General features: G+C 39.3%; 1 protein-coding gene across 7 annotated transcripts in view; it reads right to left on the reverse strand.

Annotated features, from left to right (window-relative positions):
* Positions 1-15,694, reverse strand: part of CADPS2 (calcium dependent secretion activator 2) — a 526,208-nt gene that overhangs the window by 388,774 nt on the left and 121,740 nt on the right. For all 7 annotated transcript variants that reach the window (XR_013967617.1, XM_080817937.1, XM_080817936.1 and 4 more), the window contains exon 2: positions 8,424-8,537. Coding sequence is in view for 6 of the 7 variants with exons in the window: in XM_080817937.1 (XP_080674063.1) it covers positions 8,424-8,537 (114 nt within the window). In the remaining variant the exon portion in view is untranslated. The remainder of the gene's footprint in view (positions 1-8,423; positions 8,538-15,694) is intronic.

Consider the following 15,694-nt stretch of genomic DNA (forward strand, 5'->3'; position numbering starts at 1 on the left):
ATCCTAGGGTCCTCGGATCGAGCCCCACATCCGGGGGCGGGGGGGGTCTCTGCTCAGCGGGGAGCCTGCTTCCTCCTCTCTCTCTGCTTGCCTCTCTGACTACTTGTGATCTCTGTCAAATAAACAAAAGTTAAAAAAAAAAAAAAAAAAAAAAAAGAAGCATCTGAGATATGACAAAGGCCTTCCCTTGCAGTGCGGTAACCCAGCCAGGAGAACATGAACACTGGGTTTGGGGACTAGAGGAAGCTGAACTGAGTAAGCCACATGTGCTTCTGTTCCTTGTGGCTACCTGGCTTGGATTAAATTTCCAAATCCCTGGCTAAACTGGAACACTGCACCAGATCTACTAACCTGCGGCTACTCTAAGATATGCCATCCTTATATGAGAATGCAGACGGAGAAGATTAACGGTTAAAGAGAGAAACGTAGAACCATGCCCTCTGCCGCAAATACGTCATGTAAGCCTGAAAAACTCAATCACCAATTCTTCTGAAAATAGGTGAAAAGGAAGAAAATGCTCAAAGTGATTTCCTCGGCTGCTTTCAACCAACAAAATCCTACTACCTATGGACTATGCCTTCCTCACCACAAAATGGATGCCATCAAGAAGGCAGGCAAGGCTACAGAACGCATTGACAGGCAGCATACAGCAAGCTCCCTGAAATAGAAATAGGAATCTCAGACATGAAAACATTTCCCAGATTCTTACAAAATGCTTAATTGAAAATGCCATCCTTAGAATTTAAGAAAATGTGATGTGAAATAAAACCACTAATATCCAAAATAACAAATACAATGTGATCTGCAGAGCTCAATGCAAATTTAAAACCTCACTTCTCATTCCTGGTTCCTGGGATTTCAGCTATGAATGTGCTGACCTTTTTTTATACCCTCCTGTCACAGGCTGCCAATCTTGGTTTACTCAGCATTCATCAATTCACTATGAAAAAATAGGCCTTTTCCATGGCATTATTTCAAATTTTAAAGGATTCTGACAGGTCAAACATCCCTTGGAATATGAAAAGTAAACCTTTCTATCCCAAAGTAAAATGATATAGAAATTTTCATCAAAATATTTAAATGCAGACCTGCTCAGCCTCTCTCCCTCAAGGTGGCACACACAAGACAAAGTAGCATTCAAGTAGTGCCTATTAATTCTAAAAGAATGACTACATAAAGCAAAACAAAAATGCATTAAAAGGTTCTCAGTTTTCACAAACCAAACAACTGCACTTTTTAAATTAACTGACAATTTTATTAAGGTTAACACAAGGTAGTGGGGGATAAAGATCAAGGTCAGAGACTAATCTCTATCCTCCAAATATATGCCAGTCATCCCATTGATCTTTATTTCCAAGGCTCTCATTCTACACCCTATGTCACTGTCACCTGGACCACCACAGTAGGCCAACCCTTGAGGTGAGCTCTTTTAAGTAAGCTCTACACCCAATGTGGGGCTTGAACTCATAACCATGAGATTACTACTCATGGTTACTAAGTAGTATTGACTGACCACGGACTACTGACTGAGCCAGCCAGGCACCCCTGCACTTATTTTTTAAGTAAATACTAAGAGTTCAGTTATAGTGTCAGCGAAAGAAAGTAGGTAAAAGGAAGGATACCAAAGTGATGGCTGGTCCCAGGAAGCTGGAACAGATACCCCAATTTCTATGGGAGAAGCAGGCTGAAGTTCCTTGGTGTTCTGGATTAGGAAGATATAGTTTTGTTTTCTTTTAATATGTGTGTATAGAAATTCAAAACTATGGCCTAGAAATTTGTCCTAGAACTGCAGTATCAAGCCATGCTCCTTTGTTCTTTTCATCTTCAAGATGTGAGAGTATTACAAGGCAAAGAAAGGAAAAGTGCCAAGACACAAACTACCTTTCAGAGACTTGTGTGATTAGACGGTTTGAGATCTTCTTCCCTCTAAAGCAGATGAAAAAACAGGCCCACAGCTATGACATGAATTATACCAACCATGAGTTATCTACTCCCAGAGCTACTAATCCAAGAAGGGTGGTAGCTGGAAGGGTGGAAACATGGGACAAGCACACTCACAAATGGTTCTTGAACAAGAAAATCCAAAGCAGACAAAATGGATGCAATCTCTATTTGGGATGTGAATGTGCCTTTCATTCCACCAGAATAGGAAATGCAGCATTGCAGGTAAGGAAATGTGCAAAAGAAGTAACCACCAAAGTTTCTTGGTCTATAACGAATACTTATAAATTAGTGTATTTTTTTTCTTAAGATATTTGAGAGAGACCAAGAGATTAAGCCAGTGTAGGGAGAGAATCCCAAGCAGACTCCCCACTGAGCAAGGAGCCCCATGCAAGGCTGGATCTCATGACTCTGGGATCATGACCTGAGCTGAAACCAAGAGTCGGATGCTTAACCAACTGAGCCACCCAGGTGCCCCTATAAATCAGTGTTTAAAAGAAGAATATTCAAATGGAAAAATGGACAGCCCATTCATAAAGAAAGGAGAACGACCAATGTATAGTGCTAAAACTTCCCAAAAGCAGGAACAAGTGAACCAAATAGTTGGGATTTATTTTATGTTTTTAAAACTGTTTTTTGGCAACAGCTTTAGGATAGCAAGTTTTCCTCCTTATTAATTCCCTAACATAAGTATGTGTTAATTCTATTTAAAACTGTTCTTTAATAAAGTAGAAATCTTCTGAATTCCAGAGTTTAAAAATGTATTTTAAGTATGGAATAAAAGGGCCTAAATTAGAGTTCAAAATATTTTAGGATTCAGTTTTTCATTTTATATGAAATTTGAGAAACACTGAAAACATTTTTAATTTCAATTTAATTTAGACTCATTCTGTCTTATTAGCAGGAGAAAATCTGAAAAGCAAATGGTGATGGGAGGGGTGTGACTAATGACAATACATTTTTGGCAGCTTTTAAAATGCTAAACACCCCTATAATCCTCATCTGTTCTTCAAAGCCAGAAGACTATAAACCAGTGGAATAAGAAAACCACACCCTTTCTCAGAAGTTGTGAACAAAGCCAACCCACCACCAACACCAACCACCAACAATAAAACTTCTAACTTTGTTATGCTGAAAGCAACTACTAAGCAATTGTATATTCTTTTGGAAATCTCTGAGAAAGGCCATTTACTTTCCTACGTGTCTGTTTTTAAATCATTGTTTGTATTTGGATGAAGCCCACTTGATTTTTGTGGAATGAGCAGGTACCTGATGGCGAGAACAAGTTGGAGAATATTAGGTTGCAGTAAGACCTACGTTTCCCCATTTCCAGAACCAGCTCAAGTTTCCTCTACTGAAAAACAAAAAAAGCAAATACTTATAAAATTAATGTCCACTTTATGCCTTCCTCCCAACAGCAAGTTATTTACAGGGGATAAAACACACACACACACACGGAAGGAAAAAATTTTCAATTAAAAAAGAAAGTACAGCAGAATCTAACAACCAACCATTAGCAACCATAAAATTACCAAGATTATTACTGTTAACTTTTATTAAGTAGCTATGTATACTACCTGCCCTTTCTTCTTTTCCTGTTCTGGTCCCTCGGTATCACTGTGGCTGCCTTGTTAGGTGACTTAGATGCTTGGGTCCATTTTTTTTTTCTAATCATACTTAACTTTATGGGAACAAAGACTGGTGAAATTTCGCCAAAAACAGACTTATGTTTAGTACTCCATAGGCTGATATTATAGCCAAACTTAAGATATCTTACCAAAATGCATGTGATAAAATTATGCTGTCAATAAAAATCATTACCTTCACAATACATAGAGCATTCTGCATAGTATTCATGGTAAATATTAAAACAAAGACACATGAATGCACCCCTAAGAGGGCACCACATAATCCCAAAATCTAATCCTGTCATGATCTAGATGAAAGATGATCTCTTAAAGTAATGAATGTACCTTGAAGAAACACTTTGGGTCAAATAACATGGAGGAAAACTGTATTTTAAGTGTTATAATTAAGATCTCAAGTGTAAAGGAACAAAGAGGTATCTGAAGTTACAACCAATAAAAAACACACCAGTAACTCTTTATTGTCTTTAGAAAACAGACATTCAACCAAGCTGGAAAAGACATCATAAAATCACTAAACAGCATTTATGAAAAAAACAAACAAACAAAAAATTAGTAGTCTACAGACTTTGGGAGAACTTGAGAGTATGAATATATATTGTTGTATCAGTAATACACACTTATTAGGATTTTTCATGTCTATCATTATAGTTAGAAATGGCCATCACAGTTAAAGGCTACAAAACCTAATAAAAGAGAAAATTACTACTGATAAGATTATTAGTAGTTGAAAACAGTTGTATAAAAGCAAACAAAATTTCCCTGAAAAAAAAATAGACCTCAAAGGATGTAAGAAGCCAAAAAAGATCATAGAACCATAGAATTAAGTTAGAAAGAACACAAAAGCTCAACCATGCTTCTGAAATATTTTCAATCTTTGAAGAAACAAACCATGAATGAGAACAGTTACAATCAAAACAAATACCATACTTTTACAAACAATACCTTTAGAAAAAGAGTTGTGGGGGAAAATAAAGAACAAAATAAACAATTTCCACATAGAGAAATAAGTGTGACGGGCCTCAATCACTTAGTCAACAAATATTTGCTGAATGCATTTTTGTGCTACACACTAGGGATACAATAACCACCAGGACAAAAACAACTCCTTCGGAGAACACCTCTGCCAGCAGTTGTAAGATCTAGTTCAACGTGTTTCTCAAAAATAGGGTGAGTCGAAGTCGTCCAGATCCAACTTCAAAATTCAGATGCTCTATCCTCAGGAATTCTGACTCAGTAAGTCTTGGGTGGAACCCAAGAATCTACTTTTCAGAAGCTTTAGTGGAAAGAGAAATTTTAGCTCTATTAATTAGCTGTACAGATTTTAGTACTCTTGTTTTAGAGATGAAATAGACGAGTCTGTTTAAAGGGTTTATTCTAAAGAATGAAATCTTTTTCAGCATGCTTGGCACACACTACCTGACACAGGTGTATTCAAAAAGGCAACTGTGAAACAGCTCCATGAGAATGAGTCTGAAATGTAGATTCATATTTAACTCAGACGCTTCCTCAATATATAGCAGCAGACAAGTCATTTAATATCTGTGAGCATTAGTTTCTGTCTCTTTAATTTGCGGGTAATACTTGAACTCTTTACCCGGAGATGCTGGAAGAAAAAACTTGGGTATTTTTATTAGGTTGTTAAGAGACACTACCAGCACTGTTAGTCATAGCGAAGTATACAAAACTGTAATCCTAATATAAAGGGAAAAGTCTTATGAGGAAGAAAATTGAGAAGCAAAAAAAGAAAAGAAAAAAAATTACCATATTTATCCAAAAAAAAAAGTCCTTATTCAAGAGTTTAAGTACCAACTGTGTACCACCTAGAGAGTAACTTCCAAATTCAATTAGAAGTATATCCCCATAAACACATTATTAATATCACTACTCTTAACACTGCTCTGAGGGTTGCACAAAGACAAGGTGGGCATAGTCTCAGAAGTAAACACTGGCCAGAAAGACTAGATCACCCAGTCCAACCACCTCTTTAGTTCTTACAACTCTTTCTGTAACAATCCCAACCAATAATCCTCTAATTCCACTGGTTAGAAACCTACCAATTGTACAACAACCTGAGGAGCTTTGATAAGTACAGATTCTGAATTTTTTTTTTTTTTAAAGATTTTACTTATTTATTTGACAGTCAGAGAACACAAGTAAGCAGAGAGGCAGGCAGAGAGAGAGAAGGAAGCAGGCTCCCTGCTGAGCAGAGAGCCCGATGCGGGGCTCGATCCCAGGACCCTGGGACCATGACCTGAGCCGAAGGCAGAGGCTTTAACCCACTGAGCCACCCAGGTGCCCCCAGATTCTGAATTTCTGATTCACTAAGTCCAGGGGAGAGTTTCAGGACCTGTTGGGGCAATAGGCTTTCCAACTGATTGTGAAGTGAAGGCAGAATCTGGCCTCCAGGGACGCTGCCCTCACCAGTCCATTCTGCATTTGGACAGTGCAACAAAACTCTGATGGTGGATTGCAAACGTCCCACTTTAGAGGCCATCTTAGTCCTAGTTCTTACTGTAGTTTCCCAAAACAAAACTTAATCCATCTCCAGATTAAACAGCTGTTCCTTCAAATAACCTACAATATGATATATTCCAAACCAGATTAACCCTGACACTTCTTTTTTTTTTTTTTTAAGATTTTTATTTATTTATTTGACAGAGATCACAAGCAGGCAGAGAGGCAGGCAGAGAGAGAAGGAGGGGAAGCAGGATTGAGCATGATGCAGGGCTCGATCCCAGGACCCTGGGATCATGACCTGAGCCAAAGGCAGAGGCTTTAACCCACTGAGCCACCCAGATGCCCCTGTCCACATTTTTATATATGGCCCCCAGAAGAGAACACAATCCTCATGTAGAATACAGTGGGGATGCTCTTTCTTCTAATTAAAGTTACAATCTTTTCATCAACATAGATTAAGTGTGCCCTTTGCGAACGTATGGCCATGTCCCATTATGTGTTTAATGATTTTGTTTTGTTTGTTTTGTTCTTTTAAGAGGAGTGAGCAAGCCAGAGCAGGGATTAGAGGATGAAGAGAGGGAGAGAATCTTCCATCCAAGTACTAACCAGGCCCGACCCTGCTTAGCTTCCGAGATCAGACGAGATCGGGCACGTTCAGGGTGGTATGGCCGTAGACGAGAGGGAGAGAATCTTAAGTAGGCTCCAGTGCCCAGTGTGGAGCCTGATGCAGGGCTTGATCTTATGACCATGAGATCATGACCTGAGCCAAAAATCCAGAGTTGGAAACTTAACCAACTGAACCACCCAAGTGCCCTACATTAAGTCATTTAATAAGCATATTAAAAAACAGTTTGGAATATATTTTGTAATAATTTTATATTTAGACACAAGTGGCAGATATATTACTGCAAACTCCCACACGTTCCCCTCACCCAGTTTCAGTTTTCCTAACTGAAACATGCCCAGGGTCCCTAATACATTTACCCGAGCCAAAAATGAGCTGTTTAATTTTTAAAATTACATCTTTTTTTACACAAATTACTTTCCTCCACCCCATTTCCTTCTTCCTGAACACAGACGTTTAGCTTTTCTTTCATTACATGACACTAGGATAGGCCCTCATATTTCATCTTGTAAGATTCAAGGCAAGATTTCACCTTGGAAGACTGACTCAAGATGAAATAAAATGTCCTATACTTAAGAATTTTTAAGGGGCGCCTGGGTGGCTCAGTGGGTTAAAGCCTCTGCCTTCGGCTCAGGTCATGATCCCAGGGTCCTGGGATCGAGCTCTCTGCTCAGCAGGGAGCCTGCTTCCTCCTCTCTCTCTGCCTACTTGTGATCTCAGTCTCTCAAATAAATAAACAAAATGTTTTTAAAAAAAAGAATTTTTTAAGGTCCTATATTTTAGGGATTTTGAGTCAAGATCAGGTTAGACAACATCACTGCTGTCGTGAGACTCGTGCCATTCACATAAATGGTAAGCAAGACTTCTCTGCTTTCATACAATTCAACGGGCCAACTCTTGGGGTAATGTAAAGCCCCCTTGGGTTGCATGAAGTAATTTCTAAGGCATATCATCAATCAATTACAAATCCAACCAATTATCCATATATCCAGTTACAACTCATGCTAAGATATTGCCTGTGTCAGGGAATATCTGACCTACTGCATTCTCCACATTTTCTTTTTACTAGTCTAATAGGGTTGCATGTTCTGGTTCTACAGGTAAAGATTTAGACTGTCCACCCAAAAAAAGGAATGCATTCCCCCAATGGCTCTGAGATGCTTAGGATAAAAAGGGAATTTTCTAAATTTAACATTCACTGGCAACTCACTGAAGCAGTCAATGACCACGTGTGGACACTGGTGCTCATAGAGAATCCATAGGGAATTCCTGACGAATGACAAACTAAAACCACAGCAAATAGCAAGGTGGTATTGATAGTATTCCTTCAGGAAGAAAAGAGAATTCAATTTATCCTATTGAAATTAGCACTCATCTTAATTACAAGGCTGGCGGAACAAAATGGCACAAGATAGTAATCTACTATTGAAATCCTGATTAAGAAGGATAATTCAGACATGGGGACCCAAAGATAGCAATACTCAGCTGTATCAATCACTGCCAGGAGATTTTTTCTGAACACTTTACTTCTCCTCAAAAGATGTCAATAATTTCCAATTCTGTTTATCTCTGGAAACCAGGTCGTGGAATTAGAGTTTTTAAATTGCAAAATAAAATTGACAATGCTTTCAGGAAGGCTGCAAACTCATTGCCTTCCTATCACACTAGTGAGTTCCTTAAAATGGGACAGACACTTCTAAAAAACTTGTAAAAAGCATCATAATGTCAAAAACAAAACTCTTTAAACTTACCTCATAGTAACTCCGAACTGCATTGCAAAAAGCTTCATCGGCCACAATTTGGGTTTCTCCATTGAGGAAGGCCTGGAACCTTTCTTTCAGTAACTGCAACTGTTGCTTGTTAAGCTGTAAGAAAAAAAGGGAATTAGCTGAAACATTAGCTAATCCGAGAAATGCAATGTTTCTTAAAGATTATGATTGCTGAAAGTTAATTTAACACCTAGAACCAGATTTCTGTTAAAGAAAAAAAAAAAAAAAAAGCTAAAAAGCTACTTGTACTATGGCTCAATTTTAAAAGGTTTCCAGTTCACTTCTTTTACTCTGGAATCCTAATATTGCAATGCAATATAAATTTCTACAGATGGGAGTTCCTGTATTTACTGCCCCAGTCTCTTTATAGAAGCAGGTAAAAATCTAAAATTCGGAAGAGAAATGAACTGTTGTGCAAAATCGCCAGCTGTCCTGAACAGAAGAGCCGAAAGGACAAATATCCTGGGAGATGAGTGAACAACAGCTGCCTTAGATGAAGGAAAACGGGAAGAAAGAGCACAGAGGAACCCTGAGAAAGAATCCTCTGGAAAGAACATCTTTTGATGCCCAAAGTTTGGGTTCCATGCGCATTCCTCAATGCTTGAGGTGAAACAGGGAACTGATGAGACAAATCCTGAGAACAGAGAGGCAACAGGCAGACAGGGAGGGAATATTTAAGCACACCAAGGGAAGAGCTGTACACCAGCAGAGGGGAGGTCGAGTGCACAACCAGATTTCCTCACCCTAGGTCTGAGAGCCATCATTATTACTGAAGGCGGGTGGGACATGAATCGTGAGTTACCATGTCCTCTGGTCATCGGCAACAAGCAGTGCCGGCTACTTAATTTGTAGGGCTTGGTGTGATGTGAGAATGAGGAGCCCCTTGTTAAAAAAATTAAGAATTTGAGGATGGTAGAAACAGAGCCTTACACCAACCATGGGCCCTTCTAAGCATGGAGCCCTTGCAACTGTACGTGAAGTCAGCCCTGACCATGGGCACAGACTTCAGCAGAGGTGGGCCACAAGAGGTCAGGCACCAGTTTAAGATGCTCAACTGCTGAGAGCACAGTCTTGCCGATAAAACAACACAATCCCAAGATACCATAAGGAACAGGAAAGGAGTGATCTTTCCATTTAGTTTGATCCTCCTCCCACTACTGAAGAACTCAGTCCAGTTCTGGATTCTACAGAGAGATGTGAAGCATTTGGAAATATGCTGGGGAGAAAATGATGAAAAGATTAGGAAGGAAGACAAACTGGTAGGATTTGGCTTCAAAATGAAGGCTGATGCGACCTCCGTTTAAATCTATCCAAAAGACTTATTAAAATGCCATTCAAATAGGAGAGACAAGAGCTTTCAAAAAAAAAAAAAAAAAAAAAGCCCCCGCCCTTTTTTTTGTTAGATCCAGGAATCTGACAAAACAGTTTGTAGAGAAACTGTTGCTGGTAGTAACAGACCGGTAGAGAACTGCCCTACTGTACCCCAGAGTAAGAAACCTCTTCCCCTGCACAGTGAAGGAAAAAGACCACTCTGTAAGGTTATCGCCTTCATTTTAGGGAAGCTAAACCAAGCTCAAGGGCAGAGCCATCACCGTTATATTACACTTTCTGCTTCTGTGGATACGGAGAGCATCGAAGCAGGAACCTCTTGTGTGTGTGTACTGGCAAGGTCAATTAAGTCCCCAACTTCAGCTCGGTAAGCATGCTCAGGAAAGGACCAGATGGAAACAGGACAGCAGTTGCTGAGAGCAAGACAGCTGAGAACAGTTTAGCTGCCAAGCCTAGGAGCTGCTAGGAAGGGCTTCAATTTGCAAACCAAGTGTCCGGGTAACATAATGGATGCGGAAAAATGTAGAAATAATGGGTTGGAGGGGATCTTACTGAGCCTTTGCCCCATCTCTGTCATTTGATTAAAACAAAAAACGGGGCGCCTGGGTGGCTCAGTGGGCTAAAGCCTCTTGCCTTCGGCTCAGGTCATGGTCCCAGGGTCCTGGGATCGAGCCCCGCATCGGGCTCTCTGCTCAGCAGAGAGCCTGCTTCCTCCTCTCTCTCTGCCTGCTTACTTTTTGAGGATTATGGCACGGGAAATTCATGAATGCCAATCAAGGAAAGGAGATCTGCACAAACCATCTTCTTAGAAATGCCAACAATGTCAGTATAGTTCACAAATGTGCCAGACTTCAATACTTTTATGAGTAATTACTGCAGTTACATTTAAGACCTAAAATTATAGTGATAGAAGAGATAGAAGACCAATATTATAGTGATAGAAGTCAACCAGTAAGTACTTTTAAAGTAGAGACATCTGTATTTCCACAAAAGATTGGGAGGAAAAAAATTAAATTTTAAATCTAGCTACAGGGATAGTCATTTAGAATGCAGAGTTCCCTAAATTCTATTTGCATTATCAAAATAAACCATATTATACATCAACAGAGAGACTAATGGAATAGACCCAAGAATTAGATCCAAACGCACTCAGAAACGTACTAGAAAATACCTTTATAGCACTTCAAGTCAGTAGTAAAAGATGGCCTATTTAATCAATGGTGTTAAAGTAACTGGGTAACCAAGCAGAAAAAAATTAAATTGTATGACACATGACACATGTGTTACATTAAACAGTATGACATTAACAGTTTGACACATACTGTCACATGAAAGTTTTTAATTCACTGGAACGATAAGATGAAACCATAAAGGTACATGATAAACATAAAAGGTTTCCTTTTAACGCTAGTATGTGAAACACCTTTCTAACCATGAACCCAAATCTCCAAGTCATAAGTTTAAACATTAAAAATAAATCATGCATGGAAAAAATATCATAGGCAAAGTCATTAGAAAAAGACCAATGAGGAAAAAACATGTGTATGTAACTTCCAACTTAAAGAGCTAATTTCCAAACATAGACCCCAGAAACTATTAGGAATCTGACCAGTAAGTCAAGAGAAAAATGGACAAAGTGGATATATTTAAGATAGGATAGCATGCCTAACTTCATTCATAATAAGTAAAATGCAAATTAAATCTGCATAACAGAGGAAGGATTCTGGGAAGATGGTGGAGTTGAAAGCACCAGAAATCTCTCTCGTACCTAGACTACAACTGCATTGGCAGTTTCTGCCTAATGTAAATATTTCGGAATTCTGGAGTCTACTGAAGGCTTGCAACTTACAGGGAAAGGTTTTAATGTAAACTGCAGGAAATTCTGGCCAATTTTAGCTCCTAGCACAGTAGCAGCTAGTCATTCCCCACCCCTAAGCTCAGTGGCAGAAAAAAAGGAAAAAAAAAAAAAAAAGCTAACAGCCTAAATTTTTATAAATAGAGGGCTAATAAATGCTACATTCAAATACTGGCAATACTATTAGCTCCATAAAAAGAACGAACAGGTTCCCTTATGTATAGATATGAAAACATCTTCAAAATACCTATGGGGAGGGAAGTTAGTTATAGAACACTGGGTAAAAATAAGCCACCACTCCCATAGAAAAGGGGCAAAACAGAACACGTATGTGAATTTGTTTCCATATGCAGATGCAAACTATGGAAAAAGGATGGCTGTGTGTACTGGACAGATGGAAAATAAGTGAAAGATTTTCCAACCTATTCTGCTATATTCATTTTAGAATTTTAAATCACAGTCTTCACTAAAATTTTCATTTCGATTTAAAATAAGCTATGATAGCCACTTTGCAAATCTTTTAACTGAGAACGATTATGATCCATTGCATGAAGGTTAGATCTGATCATCTTGCAGGGAGACTAAACAACAGATGAACTGACTTTTCAAGTCTCCTTTCAAGTAGAAGATGTGAACTCGACAGTGCCCCATTTTTTTTTTTTTTTAACATTTCAAGGTTGATAAGTTCTTTGATATTTAGACTGATTTTAGTATATGAATAATCCTATTCAATATCCTGATCAACGCAGTAATCTTTACAAAATCCCTATGAAGTCCTCTCTCAGCCTTCCTTTGAGCCTATTAAAACTGACACACACTTTCATTACTTCACAATAAAGCTTACACTGATTTTCAAGAATTGAAACCTGTTGCCCCTATGACTTTCCCACAATCTTAGTTCTAACACCAAGACAAAACATTCCTTTCCTTCTTGCACAAAGCAGTTCAGAACCTGGAAGACAGGGGCTGGCTTGTTGGTGAGTCTTCTCCTTCCCAGGATGAACTCTACCAGTTCCCCAACATACCAATGGTACTCTCTAATTTGTTCATAAATTAGGCATTCAACTGTTAAGTAAAACTTAGTTACATCTAAGTACAAAAAAGCACACTGAAAGCTGTAACATACAAATGAAACCCATTACAATAGGGATGCCCCTCATCAAATGTGCTGGGTAGACCTGTCCTGATTCTCCGAAGATAGTGTGGCCAACACAGACAAGTGGGAGGGCCGCTTCCCACATTCCAAGCACTATTAATTCACACCAAAAACAAATGAACTCTTCTTGGCAGTCACATCAACTGACTCACATCGTCCTTATTAACAAAAATTTCTAAAACATTCTTATATGTTTCATTAAGCCACATTTCATCTTGCTAGAGTTGGTCTATTGTTCCAGTTGATTAATATTTTGGTAGAATTCTAGTTCCTTCACCTAATGACCCAGAACTCTCCTAGCTTTATGTCCACTAACTTAACGTGTTATCCACAGGTCTTTGTCCAGATCATTATAAGAAACCTTCAGTTCAGATTAAGAAACACGAAACCTTTGACTGCATGGGTTCATCCAGTTTGACACAATTAACATTCTTTGGGGCAGTTGACTTTATCATGATTTATCCTGTATTTTCGTTTCCCCCCATATAATGTCTCTACCCTAGTATGTTTACCAATGAATGCGTAACATTTTTCAAATACAGAGAAAATTTTAGACAGATCTTTTTTTTTCAAGATTTATTTATTTGACAGAGATCACAAGTAGGCAGAGAGAGAGCAAGGGAAGCAGGCTCCCCGCTGAGCAGAGAGCCCAACACAGGGCTCGATCCCAGGACCCCGAGATCATGACCTGGGCCGAAGGCAGAGGCTTAACCCACTGAACCACCCAGGTGCTCCAAATACAGAGAAAATTTTAATGTGAAAATTATCCAATGGGAATTTTTAGAGACCTTTTTATATGCAACTAAACTGCAGAAACTTGAACATAAATATCCTTGCAAATATCTAAATACAGCCAAGAGATTAGCCTTATAAACAAACACTTCGAATACTGACAGTGAAAGCTAAAATTTGGTGAATCTTAGCTGGCAGGGATCATTTATGAATAATAACTGCCACAGGAAAAACACTTAATTTTCAAAGTTCGGAGATGTTTTAGGTTTCTTAGGTGTTTGTGTGTTCAAGTTAGATTCTAGCCTTTTCATTCTAAGTCAATATCAACTGAAGACTTATGTCAGTATCGTGACTAGCAGGACACCAGCCACTTAGGATAGTCGGGAACTCAGGAACCCAGCAAGCACTGCTGTGCAAAGCCTGCCCTGACCCGTGCTCCCCCATCCGAAGTCTTCACACTTGTGGTGGGGGCTGTGTGACACCCCAGGAAGTAAAGCTGATCAAAGCATCCCCAGCAGAGTGGCAGGGGACTGGAGGGTATGGTACCTTCAGGGTTGGAGGGTGGGTGATGGTGTGTGCATATACCTCAAAGATATCTGACAAATGGTTTTCAAGGAATTAAAAGGCCTTACTCCAGGGCACGGATGGTCTCTGAAATCTACAAGCATAGCTTTAATGCCTACTCATGAGATAGAGTAAAAGATATTAACAGGGCAAGACTCAAGTACAGGTGTTATTTTCATCTTCCCTCAACACTCCATCAAAAAGATCGATACAAAACCATCGGGGCAAAATAATCAGTACCTTCCATGATTCCAAACCAACAAACTTCTCCAAACTGCCCTTCAGAACAGAATAACAAAGGAACTGTGACCATGTCTCCTATATTATAAATCTTGTGGGAGGCGTTGCTATTAGTAGTTTCCTACCCAGGTAACTTTTCTTGCACTTTTCTGTAATCAGGTAACTGGGATACACCTATCTAAGACTACAAGTAACAGTCTTACTTGGTAAATTCCAAGTTAGGGCCTAGGAGACAAAAGCAGTGTGACTTGCAGAAAACCCTAAAAGGTAGCTGAAATCCAACACTTTTAACTCTCTCCTCTTCTACTAGCTGGAATTTGAGGGGTTTGGTGGACCGCTCAGATTGTCCTATAAAAATGGGATAAGATAGAGCCTGATGTCCTTTCCAATGGGGAGCAGCCATTATAACCCTGGACCACCTACCCCCCCCCCAATTTCCTTGAATAAAAGAAGAAATAAACTTATGCAAACATCACTCTTAATTGGAGCCTATTACTGACCAAACCGAATCCTAATGCATACAAATCCCAATGAGGTACCCAACCAAGATAAAAATGCCATGGGTTACTACCATCCCTTGCTGGTAAGGTTACCTTAATTCTGAGATAAGGCATTCATTCCATAAGTTACTTTATATGAAAAACTCCTTATCCAGTAAACTTGCCCCAATGAACAGTGAACACCACGGTTTAAGTGCCTGAGGCAGAGTAAAAATTATTTTGGCAGACAGAGTTCTATGGTCCTACAGTACTGAAAGTGGGGATGAAAAAGTCCCAAATTTCCAAGTACTACTTGAACATTTTATAATGAAATATATACTGTGAGGAGTACAGAACAAAATGCCACGCATCATGAACAATTGGGCTCCAGGCTAGGCTTACTCAGCCACTAAGTGAACTACTTCTATCCATCTTTTCAATGGCCTCCTAGCTCAATTCAAGCCTCAGCAAGATTACATGCCATTATGTGATTGGTGGGTGGGAGAGGAAACCTGCTGGTGAATATTGCAACTAGGAATGTTCAATCCATTAATTCTATCAATTTTCTTGCTACATTGTACTAAACACATTCCACGCACGTCCATTAAATCTTCCTTAGTCTGCTACAGACTGTTGATCCTCATTTTATAAATGAAGAAATTAAGCTCCAAGAAGTTAGGCCCCTTGCATCACTTCACATCTGGTAAGAGCCAGGGAAAGATTCTAAACCAGTATCCTGATCCAAAGCCTATATTCTTTCTCCTCACCATACTATTCCGGTTCCCTCATGGTCACTGACCTAGCCACACCCCAGTAAGAGGGGGTTTGCCACCATCTGATGTGTCATAGACAGCTTGTATATTTTGCTTTTTTACATGTCCCCCCCCCCCGAATAAAA

Source organism: Martes martes (assembly GCF_963455335.1).
Source record: "Martes martes genome assembly, chromosome: 11".
In the NCBI taxonomy this organism is placed as follows: domain Eukaryota; kingdom Metazoa; phylum Chordata; class Mammalia; order Carnivora; family Mustelidae; genus Martes; species Martes martes.